The 15,952-nt window shown below is 38.1% G+C and overlaps 1 protein-coding gene across 1 annotated transcript; it reads right to left on the bottom strand.

Annotated features, from left to right (window-relative positions):
- Positions 1-756: 756 nt before the first annotated feature.
- TXNRD3 (thioredoxin reductase 3) lies at positions 757-13,150 on the bottom strand. Its single transcript, XM_009889855.1, has 15 exons — positions 13,096-13,150; positions 11,417-11,526; positions 11,120-11,233; positions 9,195-9,267; positions 8,211-8,330; positions 7,656-7,798; positions 6,115-6,230; positions 5,784-6,009; positions 5,461-5,553; positions 4,885-4,961; positions 3,839-3,995; positions 3,531-3,638; positions 2,560-2,655; positions 1,507-1,641; positions 757-1,234 (listed from the first exon to the last, which is right to left on the bottom strand). Exons 1-15 carry the CDS (start codon positions 13,133-13,135, stop codon positions 1,172-1,174), a joined length of 1,671 nt encoding a protein of 556 aa, XP_009888157.1. The 5' UTR covers positions 13,136-13,150; the 3' UTR covers positions 757-1,171.
- Between the last annotated feature and the right edge of the window lie 2,802 nt (positions 13,151-15,952).

Raw genomic sequence — 15,952 nt, 5'->3', positions numbered from 1 at the left:
ATTCCATGGTACATCATAGATTAAATAGTTAAAAACTGTTTGTTTACTATCATACAATGTTCAGAGTAGTCTGTCAAAACATCTTTGGACAAAACTAAGAGCCAAACTCAAGCACAACTCCCCCAGAGCAGAATGCCGGGGTGGAAGAAAGCTTCAGAGTACTGACTGTACACAACACTACACAAAGCATGGTAACACACCAAGTCATTGCTCTCTGCTGCAATACATGCTTCAAAGAAATTCTGTACAATGCTTATTATCATCACAGGCAGGCACCTACTCTCACACCCTGATCCTCTAAGACTTCAATACTCCACAAAGGAGTACAGACTTACAGTTCGGGTTCTGTGCTGTTTTACATTGCAGAGCTGAAACCAGATTTGACACTATTAGGACTAAATATAGTCATAAACAGAAAGAGCAAGTTGACATGGTTGTGTGCTTATGCTCTTCAACCCCACCACAAAAGATGCCTACAACTGAAATTTTTATCTTAAAGACATGATGTCACCTGAGGTCAAACAACTATGAATGAGAACAACAGCGATGTCTTAAATTACTTTGAAGTTTTAGACTGGTCGAGGTGGGAGACTAGTGCTTGAACTGCACTACTCAACATTGCATCCTATTTGTGCCACCTTGCCTCAACTGATTACACAATTAAGTAAAACAAAATACATCAGAAAAGGTAAATCAGTCAACTGTAAACTGTTGGCAAGAATCATTCAGTTATACATTTTTCCTGTATCTCAGTCATTTGTACAAGACACTGGAGCCTAGAAGCATTAGCTTGAATTTGTGCAACTTAAGAATTTCCTTCAGGAGGAGTTCAGTCATCTGACTGGACGAAAAGATCTCCCAACCTTGCATGGTAGCCATCAGTCGTAGCTCACCTCACAATAAGGTTCCGAGCTAGAACATCAAAAAAGCACAGTAGTGCTGATTCCAGGCAAAGTCAGGATTTACAGTTCAAGATTTCCCTGCTGTATTACTGTTTCCATTTGCAACACTATTTACTGAGGAAGCCTCACAAAGGCACCACTCCCAGCTGCAGTACGTACAGCGGTACTGATGCAAATGTTTATTTTGCTGCAAAGCAGTTGGATGTATTAGGGCTTCCACAGAACCAAGTGTGCACAACATGAAAACATGTAAAACAGCAGGTTTAACCTCAGCAGCCCCTTTGAGTGATGTCTTGTCCTGAAGATTTTGTAATATCCATTGTAGTAAACACCTGTAAGACACCAAAAGAACAGCTTATTTACTCTTGCTTTGCTCTTACTCTTGTAAAGTAACAACACTAGATTTCTTTGAACTGTTACAATGGAAAACAAGTTGCAGTGCACAATTAACACATTTCCTATCACATGGCAGTACCTTATGGTTAGAAGTTAAGCAAATACTAAATAAATCTCATAAAATACAATGTAGTATTCTTTCCTTGCATCTAGGCAACCATCTTCAAAAGCAGGTTTTAAATCAAACTGCGCCCTTCCCCTCCCTTACCTCTCCACAAGTTGGATGGATACCAATTGTTTCATCAAGTAATTCTTTGGTGAGACCACATTTTATTGCAGCAGCAAAACCTTGGGTAACTTCACCAGCATTAGGTCCAAGAACATGAAATCCTATCACACGATTCTTTAAGACAGGTGAGAACAAAACAGGAGTTAGTACTAGGTAAAGTTTAACAAGAGCACTAATATGTAACTCCCACTGTAAGAGTTACATGCTGTGAAATCAGGTCAATAGCAGCGTTTTTAACAAAAAACAACCTCCAGCATCCTAGGAAAAAACTTTCCACATTGAAATCTAAATAGAGTCCCTCCTTCCATTGTGTTCTTTTCATTTGGGTTACTTCCAATGAAGCTCCAATAACAGCAGAACTTCGAGCTTTCTGCAGTCTTTGAGCAAGGGTTAGGTGGGCTAACAAAGAAAAGAATACCTCTTCGCTTAAAAGCCATGCTATTTCATCATATCATTCCTTCTCTTCAAGGTAATTTTAAACACCAAAAATCTTCCTTTGTCTGTTCTCCCAAGTAGTTTTTAAGAAAAATACTGGGCAACATTGGCACTTATTTTTTGCAACAACAAGAACCTACTGATCGCTAGAAATTCCCGTTTCCCACCACTGAGTTTTCTAGAACTAACCACATCTTCCAAGTTTCTACTAAACATACAAAACTCTGCACTTTGCAAAAAGCAAAACCCACAAGGTCCAGAAACCTAAAGCAAGACACCAGGTAGTAGTTACTCAAAACCCACTTGGAAGAAAAACCTGGTGAATTCTTTCACAAGTCTATCCTTAAAATAGGAACTCCAGATGAAGTTTCAAACATCACTTGCTCAAATAGCTGTTATACCAAAAAAAAAAAAACCAACCCAGCCAAAACTATCAGCTCTCTCCAAACTGATCAGACCTCTTAGAAAAAATACCTATATTAACAGAATGGGTAGAGCTGGCCTCAGGGAAGCCAAATAAAAGATACTAGTCTTTTGGGTGGTCTAAAGAAATTTCCAAGAATACACTCAGCATACCCATTCCAGCTTGCTACTTACGTTGTCGTGTTTATTGCAGATAATCTTTGCATAACAAGTATTGTTATCTCTGCCTGGTACTGTCCATTCAAGTGGCCAGAACAAACTGTGATAAACCTGGAAGGAAAACAAGAAAAAGAGCATTAAAATTTGATGAATTAATTCAGTCAGACAAAATTCTAATTTTTAATGTTTTTACAAATAGGTGCTTTGACATTTAACTCACTAAATTTTCATAACATATACTAGACAAGACGGTGATTTTTGTTCCCCCTGCCCCAAGTAGTTCATCCTCCAAAAGTCAGTAGAGGAAGACTTGACTCAAACCATGCGACCCTGATATAAATACTTGATTAAAACAGCAACAGCTATATGACACAGCACTTCCCTTTCTGAAAGTACAATCTTAATATCTAGTTACTATAAGTTTAAACATATTCTGTAAAACAGGAAACGACAGAAGCTAAATAATGCCAAGTGTATTTGAAAGATGTAAGGAGTTAAACACAAGGCATGCAAACAGCTTTAATGAAACTCTGCAAGAAGTGCAGAAGCCAGAAATTACCACAGAAAAGGGAAGCTATGCCTGATACTCCTATTGCCGTAAGAAAAGGTCAGGAAGAAATTAATTCCTATTTCAAGTACAGTGAATAAATAGAAAATAGACAGCTCTTCCCAGGAGTTTGGTATACTTCAACACTAAGTCTTTAATTCATGACATCACAAAAAACCACCTACAGTTTTGCAACCTGAGTTCAGCCTCCTGAAGGCAAATGCTTCTCGGCAGCATGAAACAGCTACACACAATTCCAGTCCAGTCCTGGATTTCTGGGAGTCCAATAACTTGTTAGCCAGACAACAACTTCCACGATCAAAGACCTATCCAGCTAACCTTCTAATCTTGTTTTGACATTATGCCTTGAGTGTAAAACAGTAAGGCCCACGAAAAACATTCTCAAGCTACAAGTTAAACAAGTGTTGACTGCTCTCACCTCCAAGTTTTGCTTTCCATACTCTTCTATGGCTCTTTCTTCAGCTAACCCACAGCTGCCATACTCTAAAGGAGTAAATACCGTTGTCGGTACATTGATATAGTCACACTAAAAATAAAAAACAAAATTTATATTTAGACTATGCAAGTTCTATACAGTAACAGGAAAAGTTGTATTAACACTTTTTTTTTTTTTTTTTACAAAACACTTGCAATGCCCACAGTCAAGTGGACAAATCAACTTGCGTTACTGCAATTTTGAGGCAAAAAGCCTAGTAATAAGTTGAAGTTGTATTCTTAGAGCCGTACCTTTGTGGAACTACCACCATAAAGCCTGCGGGCTAGCAGTTTCCCTGCTTGAATAGCAACTGGAGTAAGTTCAAGCTTTCCATCCAATATATCTCCAATAGCGTAAACATAAGGCACATTGGTTTGTTCTTCGTCATTTACAGGTACTTTCCCATTCCTTTCAAACAAACAGAAAAAAGAATAGAGTTCGGCATCACAACCTTCCTCAGAGCTCAGCAAAAAACAGGCAAGAAGTTCTGCTACAAAGATGTTACTCTAACTACTGAGCATATTTTATTACATATGCTTATGCCTTTTTTTACTACAACTGCAAACTCTTCAGTGCATCAACTAACTCCAACTCTGACACATGGCTGAAGTCAGTATTCAGTGGGCCAGTTCTGACCTGAGCAACAGTGCATGCCCAAGGACAATGAAGTTACTCAGACATCTTTGGACTTACTATCTTTTACTTGGTTATTATACAGCTGCTTCCAATGTATGTTTTCCCCTATGGGGAAAGACAGCTGCAATATCATTCACGTATTTAAGTTGGCCTAATAAGCAATTAGCTGCTGCGACCTGATCTTAATTTTTCTTTCTCCTGAACAACATAATCCTGCTTCTTATTTTGCACCAGTTTTGCACTGACACCAGGGAGAAACAAGAAAAGACTTAAATCTGTTGGAAACGAGTAGTTTGCTGCCTCTTTAAATCCCTAGATTAACTTCCTACATGAGCTGATTTAAACATTTAATTTAACAAAATATTAAACTGTAGTTTCCAAGTAAATTAAGCAAATATAATATATCTATTCCTTAAGCACAGTGGCCAACAAGTAGGCATTAACTCATTCAGAATAGTTCTTTTAAGAAATACATATTAAAGTAATGAAGTTAATGAACAACTGTACTTAAACCCAGGAGAGAAAAGGTTTTACAGGTTCATGTAAGTGCCAGGTATAAGAGTAAGGATTTTTTAAAAAAAGCACCAGTATCATTAAGTATTGTTAAAGTAGTATTTAAATCATCGCATCCAGTGGTTTAAGGGAGTTGAACAATACTCACTTCTCATTGATTTTGACACCAATTGTCTCTAAACCAATACTTCTGGTACATGCATCACGACCAACAGCTATCAAAACCTAGAAACAACCAAAATTAAATTAATTAAATTGCAATAATTTTATGCAAGAGAAGTGTAATCAGAACACTTCCTTTGGTCTTTTTCTGAAAAAAACCAAAAACAAACAAACAAACAAAAAAACCCAAAAGACCAAAACTGTGAAGCATACAACTGAAGTGACTTTTCCAAAAGTTTTTTGAAGAGCCACTAACAGTTCAGGTTCATCCATGAGCAACTTGTTTAAGACATGCAAACAGCAAAACATTAATATCAGAACAAAAATAGAAGCAACACCACTGTTCACGTGAACTAAATTCCAGGCACGTAAAGTTTCACCCATTCTGATGACAGGGCTCAACAGAAGATGAATATTGAATTTTCATGTATTTTTTTCTGACAGTAATTTATGTCAACAATTTTTCAGGCAAGATTTCCCTTTCCTTTTTTTCCTGAACAAGTATTTTAATATATTTTAATGTGCTGCTCTATTCAGTTATTTAAGATCCAGAAATGCTTACAGTGTTATACTCTTCTTCAAAGATTTCTGGTCCCTCAGTAGACTTTGCTGTCACTTTCAGTCTTCCAGGCATGCCTTCTTCCAGCTGTTCAACCTGTATAAGTATTTGCAAGCTTAGAATGACCTTAAGCATCAGAGCTCAATTACACTGTCACTTCAAACCTTGACCTACTAACGTATCATTCAGCAGTAGAAAAAAAGCTTAATCTCATAAAACAATTATTCCTGTACCGAGTCAAAGCCTTCCCAGACAGCACGTGCATTTTGCATGTGCCACTTAAAGTAATTTTGCATGGAGTGAAGAGACCTAAAGAAAGCACTTGCCTGAACAGGTACAAACTTCCTGATGAACTTTACGCCGTGTGTTTCCATGTGAGCACCCACTTTTTCTGCCATTTCTTGGTCAAAGCCCCGAAGGAGTATGGAACGCACCATCACTGTGACATCTAGACCTAGACCAGCAAGAAATCCTGCACACTCTAGAGCCACATAGGAAGCACCCACAACTAGAGTTTTGCCAGGGCAGTAAGGCAGGGAGAAGAGGTCATCACTAAAAAGAAAAGAAGGGTAAGTTACGAGGCACTTTCAACACAAGATTGTCTTAGCAAACACTAGAGCAGACAAAAATTCAGTTTATTACACCTTTTTATCTCACCTTGTAATACAGTATTCTTTATCTCCAGGGATACCCAGATATCTAGGCCTTTCTCCTGTTGCCAGGACAAAAGTCTCCGCTGTGTGATAGGTTACTTGTCCTTTCCTATTAGTTGCCTGTTTATGACACAGTTAAGAAAATCTTTATCATAGGAAAAGGTTTAAAGATAAAACAAGAAAAAGTTATGTAATCCTCCCCTTAAATATTGTGGATATTTTTAAGCATCAAGAACTAATGCATTTAGAGAAACCATGCAGTTCACTGAAGAGTAATAGGTTTAAATCACAAACTATCAGGCTTTTCTCACATTAGATAGAGCACTTAAAATCATTTATTCTTTGAATCCTGCTCATTTCAACTACTCATTTAGATTGAATTGTTCATAACAACTTTACTTTCAGGTTATAAAAAGCTACAACGAATTCAGCCCCCCCTGCCCCTCACTTTCAATCAAAGGCCAACACAATGCTAGTGACAAAATAACAAGTGACAAAATAACATCAATTAGTTCTTAGGCCAATGTAGGAATTTAAAAAAAGGTATCTAGTTACGTGGTTTCAGAAGGCCTAAGACCCAACCTTCAATGAACTCAAACTAATATGACCTCTACAGGCCCTTGGTCTTGGGAAATTTCATCTTGCCAATGCATCTCTCTTGAAATCCAACATTTATTCTTGCTCTTTAGTTATTTTCCAACACAGATAAAGGGAAACTTCCTCCCCATCAACTCGTCACATAATTCAGGGTGGAAGGGATCTCAGCAGGTCATCTAGTCCAACGTTGTGCTAAGTCCTTCTGTTCTACTTCATTTATAGACTAAGGACACTTAAGTAGATGACCTGCATACCTGAACACTAGAGCAGTTGGTAGATGAGGCAAGTTGAGCATATACTACCTCTTCAGTGCTAGTCTCTTGGTTTGAAACACATGCAGTCCAGCCTTCATAAACTCATATTGAATACAGACAATTACACCCACTGAACCAAACAGTTGTCTTCAATATGCACTTCTGCATTAACCTTGCTACAATATAATCACTAACAGCAAGATTGCCGGCACATGTTTTGTCTTGCATAACTGACAGTTTAATTCTTATGCTGATGCAGCATAAGGTTATAGCAACGCTGTTACGCAAGTGCTTAATCTGAATTTAATTTCAATAGTTTTTATACTTTAATATGAAGATTTTCCAAGTCACAAAATCGTATACCTAAAGCTTTTCTTTTTTTTCCCCCTCCTCACTCAGGCTGCTGACCTCAGTCACGAAGTTACCAACTGAGATCACTTTACTCCTGTCTTTAGGCAAGACTTAAGTTTACAGATATCCACGTTACTCGTAACAGTTACTAGTTTTGCAAACACTGTGGCATGTACTAAAGTACAATAATAGTTTGAATCAATAACTTCACAAATGAGGTTTTAGCTTCAGTTGACTTAAGCTGACAATGTCAAGATGAAGCCTTTTCCTCGTTAGATTTTAAAAGGCAATTTTAAAACACAAGTTTTCTCTCCCAACTAAATGTTTTAAACAAAGCACATACCTTAATTTTGTGTGGTTCAATGAATTCTGCATAAGAATTGAGGTATGTCACAGACTTCTCTCTTAAGGACACTCGATAGCCCCAGTTTAAAGAACCAATGTAGTTTTGAATTGCTTCTACCATGACCTCCCAGTTGTGTTTAACTGAAACAAGACATTAATTTCATATTTAAAGAAATCAACACGCAATGAACCCTTAAATAAAAACAGGTCTTATTCATTGTACATCATGCTAAGAAAACATAATTATCATCAGTAAGGGGGATACATGTTAAAGCCTTGTTTTATCATGATAATATTTACCTGACTTGTTACTATCTGAAATAAGCCCATTCTACAAGTTCTTTCATTTAATTCAAATAATGTAGGGAACAAAAGACAATTAGCTTTCAATCCTAAAGGTTTCTATGATTCAAGAAGGGGGATGCCTTCTGATTCACCTAATAAAACTACTGAACTCTGCCTCTAGTTTATGAAGTCCAAAGTACAAGAACGATCTTAAGTTCAGAGTCTCATCTGTACACTGTCTTGGTCTGTGCTCTGTGTTCTTACTAACCTTGTTCTTCGTACTGCCACCCGTATTTCCTTGAATCTTGGAGCGCCTGACCCAGAAGTGCTGCTTGATGCATCAGCTTCTTAGGAATGCAACCTACATTTACACACGTGCCACCAAGTCCTAAGATGGAAAGAACCACGTTATTACCTGCATGAACAGGATATTTATGATTTTCCTATAATAAATCACCTATTTATCAGTTGATGTTTGCTATAGCCACATAAGGAACATGAAATTTCTGTTGTAAGAGACATTTTAAAATAAAAAGAACACACTAAGCTTACAAGTTTGTATTCAGTTTAAGAGGTTACTTCACTCATTGAACCAAGAAGGGTACAGTGTGTTGTCTTAAACACAGACCCAGGATACGTACCCCAGAGTGCTTCAGATTTCAGTCAGACTGGCAAGTAAGCCCAGAGTTTAGTATCAACTATTACGCGGAATTTGAAATATGCATTTGTTTGAAATCTTAGCTATGAAAACATATTAATACCTCGACTCAATAAAACTTGACCAATGAAGTTCCTTACTCATTCTCAACTGCAAATAGCATTAATAAGGTCAGACAGCAGCTGTCTTTAATTATGGAAAGGTGAGGCATGCATAGCCATACTGTCACACTGTTCTAGAGGTAGCCTAGATCAGTTGTCCACAAAATAGAACTAGATGAACTAAAAGGCAAAAAAACCCCACCCACAAACATGAGAATGTGAACATGCACGCACACACACTATCCGGACACGATTTGAAAGTGAACAGAACTAGAACAACATTTGGCAAAGAACTGAGAGTTAGCAATGTACAAAACAGAAATAACTGTTCAGAAAAGCAGGCATGCCAGGAAAACAACTCCCTTCTTATTGGTGTTCCAGAACTACAGGAATTCAGCCATAACTTCCAAGAATACAAATCCATAATATCTAACAACTCAGTGCGTATCACCAGCAATCAAACAACACAAAATACAAGTTAACAGAAGCTTACCCCATGAGGTTCCGAGAGGCGTTGGAACAACGTAATCTAATACCATTACCTTCTTGCCCAAGGCAGCAGCTTCCTATAAAAGATGGAGAGACAAGTCTGAACTTTTGCCTGACCAAGAAAGCCTGTCTGCTCAGTTATGGTTATTATATACTTAGCACTTACAGAAGGCTACTTTGCTAGTTAGCCACATTATCACATATGGCTCTTCTACTTCATTCACCAGATAAAAATTGAAATCCCTCAAAAACTCTTACTTTGAAACTTTGAATGGATGCTTATGTTCAATGCTGCATCCATATCATCCTACACTGTTAAAAGGCATGATCTGAAGAGGGTATGAGATGGGCTTATCAGCCTCTGATCCTCTTCTACCCCACCCAAAGAAATATTTATGCTGTTAGCTCTCCTTTTCTCTCAGGAAAGCAGGACTGACTTGACATGTTCATGAATGAAAAAAAACATGTGATGTTAATAAACTGGAGACAATTCAGTGGAGGACCACCAAGATGCTTATGGGGCTAGAGCACACACCCTACGAGAAGGGTGAGGGAACTTGACACATTCAGCCTGGAGAAAAGGTGGATTTGGAGGGGACCCAACAACAACTTTCCAATACGTATAAGGAGGTCATTAACATGACTGCACCAGCTTCTTCACATTGGCGAGTAGTGGAGGGACAAAACACGATGGCCGTAAGTTGAAACAAGAGAGCTTCAGACTGGATATAAGGAACTTTCACACCATGAGGACACTCAAGCGTTGAAACAGATTTCCCAGAAACACTTTGCCATCTTGACCCCTGGCTATTTTCAAGACCCAAATGGATGAGGTCCTGCATAATCTTGTTTGACCTCACAGCTGACTCTGCTTGGAGCATGAGCTTAGACTAGACATCATCCTATCCTAGGATATTCTATCCAAGGAATTACCAGGCACTTGATTGAATCTACCCATTGTTTGATCTTTGAAGAGCTTGGATCAAATTTTTAGGTGCCTCAAATATGTACAAGAACTTCCGCAGAGTTGCTGCAATCCTGGGTCAAATAAGGTTTAGCCAGCTATCTTGTATTCCGTGAATACCTGATCTCTCCCACTCTGAACAGTTTGGTAATTATCACCAAGTTTATAACTGATGTCCCAGAAGGCACTGTGAGGAAAGATCTGGAGCATTCTGAGAATGCCCAACTGAAGAATTCAATTGTCACCTTCTCCTGCCCGTCTTATATTTATCTAGTGAAAGTTGCACCCTTAACTGTATTGTTGTACAACAATCACCAAGGTTGTCAAGAATAACATCATCATGCCTAAACCATAAACTGATGGTTAGGACACCTGGCTGAGAGGTGGGAAGTGTGTGTTCAAATCCCTCAAGTAGAAAACTGAATCCACACCTTAGGTCCTGCGGCACTCTGAACAACAGCTAACTGTGTAAGAGGTACACAGTCTCTATTACCATTTCTGAAAAGGCAGCTAGAAAGAGAACTAAAGAGTGAACCAGTCCCTTGAGAGAACAGCTGAAAGCACTTCATTTCAGATGACTGCTGATCCTGGATCCTAAACAGTCAAAAGTACTTTAAGAGTACCATCTAGTTTTCCAGATCACTGTTTGGAAGTGTTAAAGTGCCTGTGTACTACACACAAAGAGGAGATACTTGAAAAACCTTTGGTTCCACCCTCAGCCAGGAACCTAAAACCTATTATTACGATTGAGACCTGAATAGGCATTGGCTAGAAACTGGTCCACACAGGCCATGATCTCCTGAGTGAGCACATTACCAGACCACTACTGATTCATTAATTACCAAGTTGAACGGTAATAATTGTCAAAATATAGACTGTTTTAGACTATTGTGATTAATAGAGAGACTAACTTTTGAAGAAGTTTCATACACAACCTGCTCTTTAATACAATTTTCACGTCATACCTTGGAACACGCAAGTCCACCTGAGCCACCACCAATAATAATGAGGTCATAATCATAGGGTTCTGCATCTTTGGTATCCCCAAGAAGTTTCTGCAGTGATCCATTGTGATAAGCCTGGGGGGGTGGGGAAGAAAAAAAAACAACCACACACATTTCTGAGCAAATAAAAACTGAATGACTTTGCCTTCTCTGACCCAGATCACCCAGTTTAACATGTCACACAATTTAATTACAGTCAAACAGCAAGTTCACTCAGTAGTCTCGTATACTTCCAGCTGACTTTTAAAGAAAAGTTACCTGGTAAGTTGAATCACAGCCACCTACGTGAGTTCCATTCACAAATACATTAGGCACTGTCCTCTGATTAGTTAGCTCTGCTAACACTTGCTGAATACTGGGTCCATCAGCTAATAATAAAAGAAACAGGTACATTATAGAACAATTTTCAAGAAGGGAGCTTTAAAAACAACCTCAAGTATTAAAGGTTTGGACTGCAATATACAGTGGACCCATCAAGAAAACAATTCTATTACAAGCATCACATTTGTAAACTTCCTGAACATAAGTATGTCTTCAGAAACTACTTCTCAAAAGAGCATGCTTAAATACTGAGGACAAATTGGTGCTTCAAGCCATAATTCTACAGAACAGAGTAAAGTTGAAGTAATAGAGTTTATTGCCTGTATTTCATGGATTCTTATCAATCTCTTCCTGACAGCATCACACTTGGTACTACATAAAAATTCTTTTGCAGATATCACAGGAGATCATACAGACAGCTTTTCTTTCTTAAGAATTGTCTGGTTTTGGAGTATGTTCTGCGTAAGCGCGCGTAGTTTTGCCCAGCAGCTTTGTATTACGAGAATATGGGGATGGAAAAAACGAACATGATCTTCTACCTACCCGACAGCTACCTTCATACTTTTTCTACTCACCAGTGTCTTAAACCTTCCAGTTTTAAGATTGTCTGACCTGACATGTGAATCATCAGCACATACACACAGGCTCTATTTGGATCTCTCAGCAGTTGTCCAGCAGTAAACGTGGAAATGAAAATTTCCAGTAATCACTTTTGACTAAAGTCTTTTTACATTTTTATTTAGTATCAATAATCAGAGCAATTGCAAGGGAAATATTATTAATTAGGAGTAATTCCAGAAAAAAATGACTGTGCATTGTACTTTGCATATCTTGGGCTATAATTAGTTCACAGTATCACAACTTTAATAAAAAGGAAAAAATAAGGAAGAAGAGATGCTCTAGAATAATAAATAAGTACATTTTTCCCATACACTGCTTAGGCACAAACACTTCAAAAAGCATTAGCATGATAAAAAAGCATTGGAAACTAAGTTTTGTACAGATAAAAATTGATAATACACATTCAACAGCTTACCAACAATGCAATTAAGAGTTTAATGTTAGAAACTGCTTGTTCTCAAAAGTACATTAAAAACTACATGCATTATGGACATACATGAATAATGCATTACATGTATTAAAACTAGAGCAGCTTGGGCTTAAAAAAAAACCAAACCCTCAAACTACCAACAGCCAAGGTACTGGAATTTACCCTTCCTTCCAATGACTCAGCAGCTTTCCCTGTGAAGGTCACCCATATACCAAGTCAAACATTAACAATTCATCTAAAGCCACAAAAAAAAACTAAGATAGGAAAAATAATACCACAGGCTTCTTCCCAAAAGACAGAGCTCCTCAGAGAGACATCAGATCTCACATCCTCTATCAGCTGATGATTTGTACAGAAAGAATCAAAGCCTTCAGTTATATTAAAAACACAACCTGTATTAAAATCTACATTGAAGTCTAATTGATTTTATCTCTGACTATATTAAGATTTATTTTAATTGTTTTATGCATCATTCAATTAGTTCAAGACAGATTAGAGAGTCATGCACAGTCACCCATTTTTCCTTACAATAAGCAGCATACAGTATTTTCTTTCTTCTACTTACCAGTTACATCAAGCTCCAAAGCATAGTACTCCACATGCATAGACCGGAAGAGCTCTTTCACCTACAACAGAAAGAGACACGATGCAGTGCAGAGCTTTCACAAGATCTGATACACAGCTTAAGGTAAAACTTGGTTGTTGGACATACACAGGGGACTTTTAAGTCTCAGTTATAGTCTGAGGGCTTAGCTCTACATGCCTTTGGTGAAATTTGGCACTACTTCCACATCTCGCATGCTCCTCACTCAAAGCCAGACTACTTAACAGCATTCAGATTAAGCATCCCACATCACAGCAACCTTTCAATACAAGTTTAATTGCCGTAAGAAAAAGTTCCTACATACAATTTGCTTAGCTGCAGACTTCTCCATACCTGACAGATACCAAAAGCCATAAGAATAGCTGCCATAAAAACATCAAGAGAGGTAAAGTAGCAGCCAGATTCCTTAATAGCACTAAGGAAAGAAAAAAGGGAGAATAACATGCAAAACAAAACATTGTCAAGTAAATGAGAAAAAAGTGCATTGTGTAAAGCTGCAGGAAGAGTAACGCTCTCCAAGTGTACTCAGCACTAGGACAGCTCGTGCCTACCAGCCCTGCCTTCACTTTTGGTTGCTGTACTTCAGAAAAGTTTTACAACAGAGCACAATTACCATAAGGAGTCAACGCACTGGGTTTAACATAAAGAAAATATGGGGAAAGGAATAACTGTTTAAATAAATAATTGACTACCTCAAGGAAGACGAGAAATAGTGGTGGATGGAATAAGAACTAATGGTCTTGAACTGCATCAAGAGATTGGGATTATACTTTAGGAAAAACTTCTCCTAAGAGCAAGACACTGGAGCACATTGCCTAGGTAGATCACAATCTTCACTAGTGAGTGGCTTCAAAATACATTTCAAAAGTGTTGGAACTACTGCTTCTCCAACCCTGAACCAGGGGACAAGACTAGATGTTCTCTTGATATTTTTTTTCTAGCTCTGTATTTGGTTTGCTGTTTAACAATATCTTCTTCAGCCTCCAGCATCAGGCAGTAGTTCCAACTTGTTTGCCATTGTTTTACTAAATCAGTCATATCTTGCTTGTGAAATATTAAGAGACTTAATACCAGAATGTAAGTTACGTATTTTTAACCTTTTAAATTGCTATTCTTCTCCATTAAAAGAAGCAGCATTCTAAAGCTGCTTGATCATTAAAAGGCTGCTTTTCTCCTGCATTGCCATGAATACTTAGATACAGTATCACTGGAATATATCCTAGAAACGTGGCTCAAGCATTCGAAAAAAAAGGGGAATAAAAAAAGAAGTCTATACACGAGCCTAGGCTTAAAAAGAAAAAAACCACATCCTAAATGACAACTTAGTGGAGATTATCCTCAGCCTGGACAGAATTCTGGGTGTTTTTCAAACATTGGTTCTGGCTGAACGGAGTGTACCATTACCAGATTCAAATCAGGTAGCATTTTAGAACTGAGTTGTTTGGTTTTTTTACAGTAACACCTATTTGTAAAACTGGCAGTATTGAAATTGTGAACTGTCCTTCCAGCTGGACAACAACATACCTCACGGCACAGGAGGTAGTATTATATCGGTAAGTATTTACTCCTTTGAAATATAATTTCCAGATTTATTTGTGCAAATAGATATCGTAAAGCAATGGATAAAATACCTGCTTTTAATCATAACTGTCTTGATGTGAAAAGAGTTCTAGCAAGAAGCATTAAATGTCTGTGTGATGGATCCCCTTGCCAGCATGGAGTCTGAACAACGAAGCACACTAACTTTCGGCCAATCCAGAAAAAAAATCTTTTACAACTAGCTTTTTGATGAACCCCAAACTTATTGACAGCACTTCAGTAAGAGTAAGTTGAGTCACATCTAATAAGCTTACAGATGTAAAACACATGATGAATAAAATGTTTTTAATGTCGCTGTGATCCATGCTGTTACTGTGCCAAAGGCTGAGTATTCCAGTGCTTTCTACTGGAGTTTCAGGTTTATGCAGACAAACATAAAGCTTTTGTGTTCTGTACCAACTACATCGTCTGTTTCTTATCACATCAAAGAATACCAGGTTGGAAGGGACCTCAAGGATCATCTGGTCCAACCTTTCTTTGCAAAATCACGGTCTAGACAAGATAGCCCAGCACCCTGTCCAGCTGAATCTTTAAAGAGTTCAGTGACAGGGAAACCACCCAGGGCAGATTATTCCAATGGCGGATTGTTCTCATTGTGAAAAATTTTCCTCTTGTGTCCAATCAGAAACTCCCCAGGAGTAACTTGTACTCATCACCCCTCATCTTTTCCATGTGACTCCTTGTAAAAAGGAAGTCTCCATCTTCTTTGTAGCCACCCCTTAAATACTAGAACATGGTGATAAAGTCGCCCCTAAGCCTCCTTTTCTCAAGGTTGAACAAACCCAATACTCTCATCCTTTCCTCCCATCACATATCAACTGTATATATAAAAACAAGTTCTGCTTGTATTACTGATTACATTAACTCTATGATTGTAGAATTATTTAAATTGTAAGGGACCTTTGGAGGTCATCTGATCCAACTCCCTGCTCAAGGCAGTGCCAAATGTGAAGTCTGATCAAGTTGCTCAAGCACTGTCCATTCCAGTTCCGAATTTCTACAAGGATGGAGACAACCATAACCTCTCTGGGCTGTTACTATGAGGGTGGTCAAACATTGGAAAGAATTTCCATTTTATCTCATTGGAGTATCTCTTGTTGCAACTTGTATTTATTGGCCCTTGTCCTTTCACTTTGCAACACTGAGAAGAGTCTGGTTGTCTTCACATGTAGCAGCTGAAGACAGCAACTAAAATCCCTCCTTAGCCTTTGCAAGGTTG

This window comes from Charadrius vociferus, unplaced genomic scaffold (genome assembly GCF_000708025.1).
Source record: "Charadrius vociferus isolate BGI_N301 unplaced genomic scaffold, ASM70802v2 scaffold257, whole genome shotgun sequence".
Classification (NCBI taxonomy): Eukaryota; Metazoa; Chordata; class Aves; order Charadriiformes; family Charadriidae; genus Charadrius; species Charadrius vociferus.
This window is presented reverse-complemented; position numbering and strand designations above follow the sequence as displayed.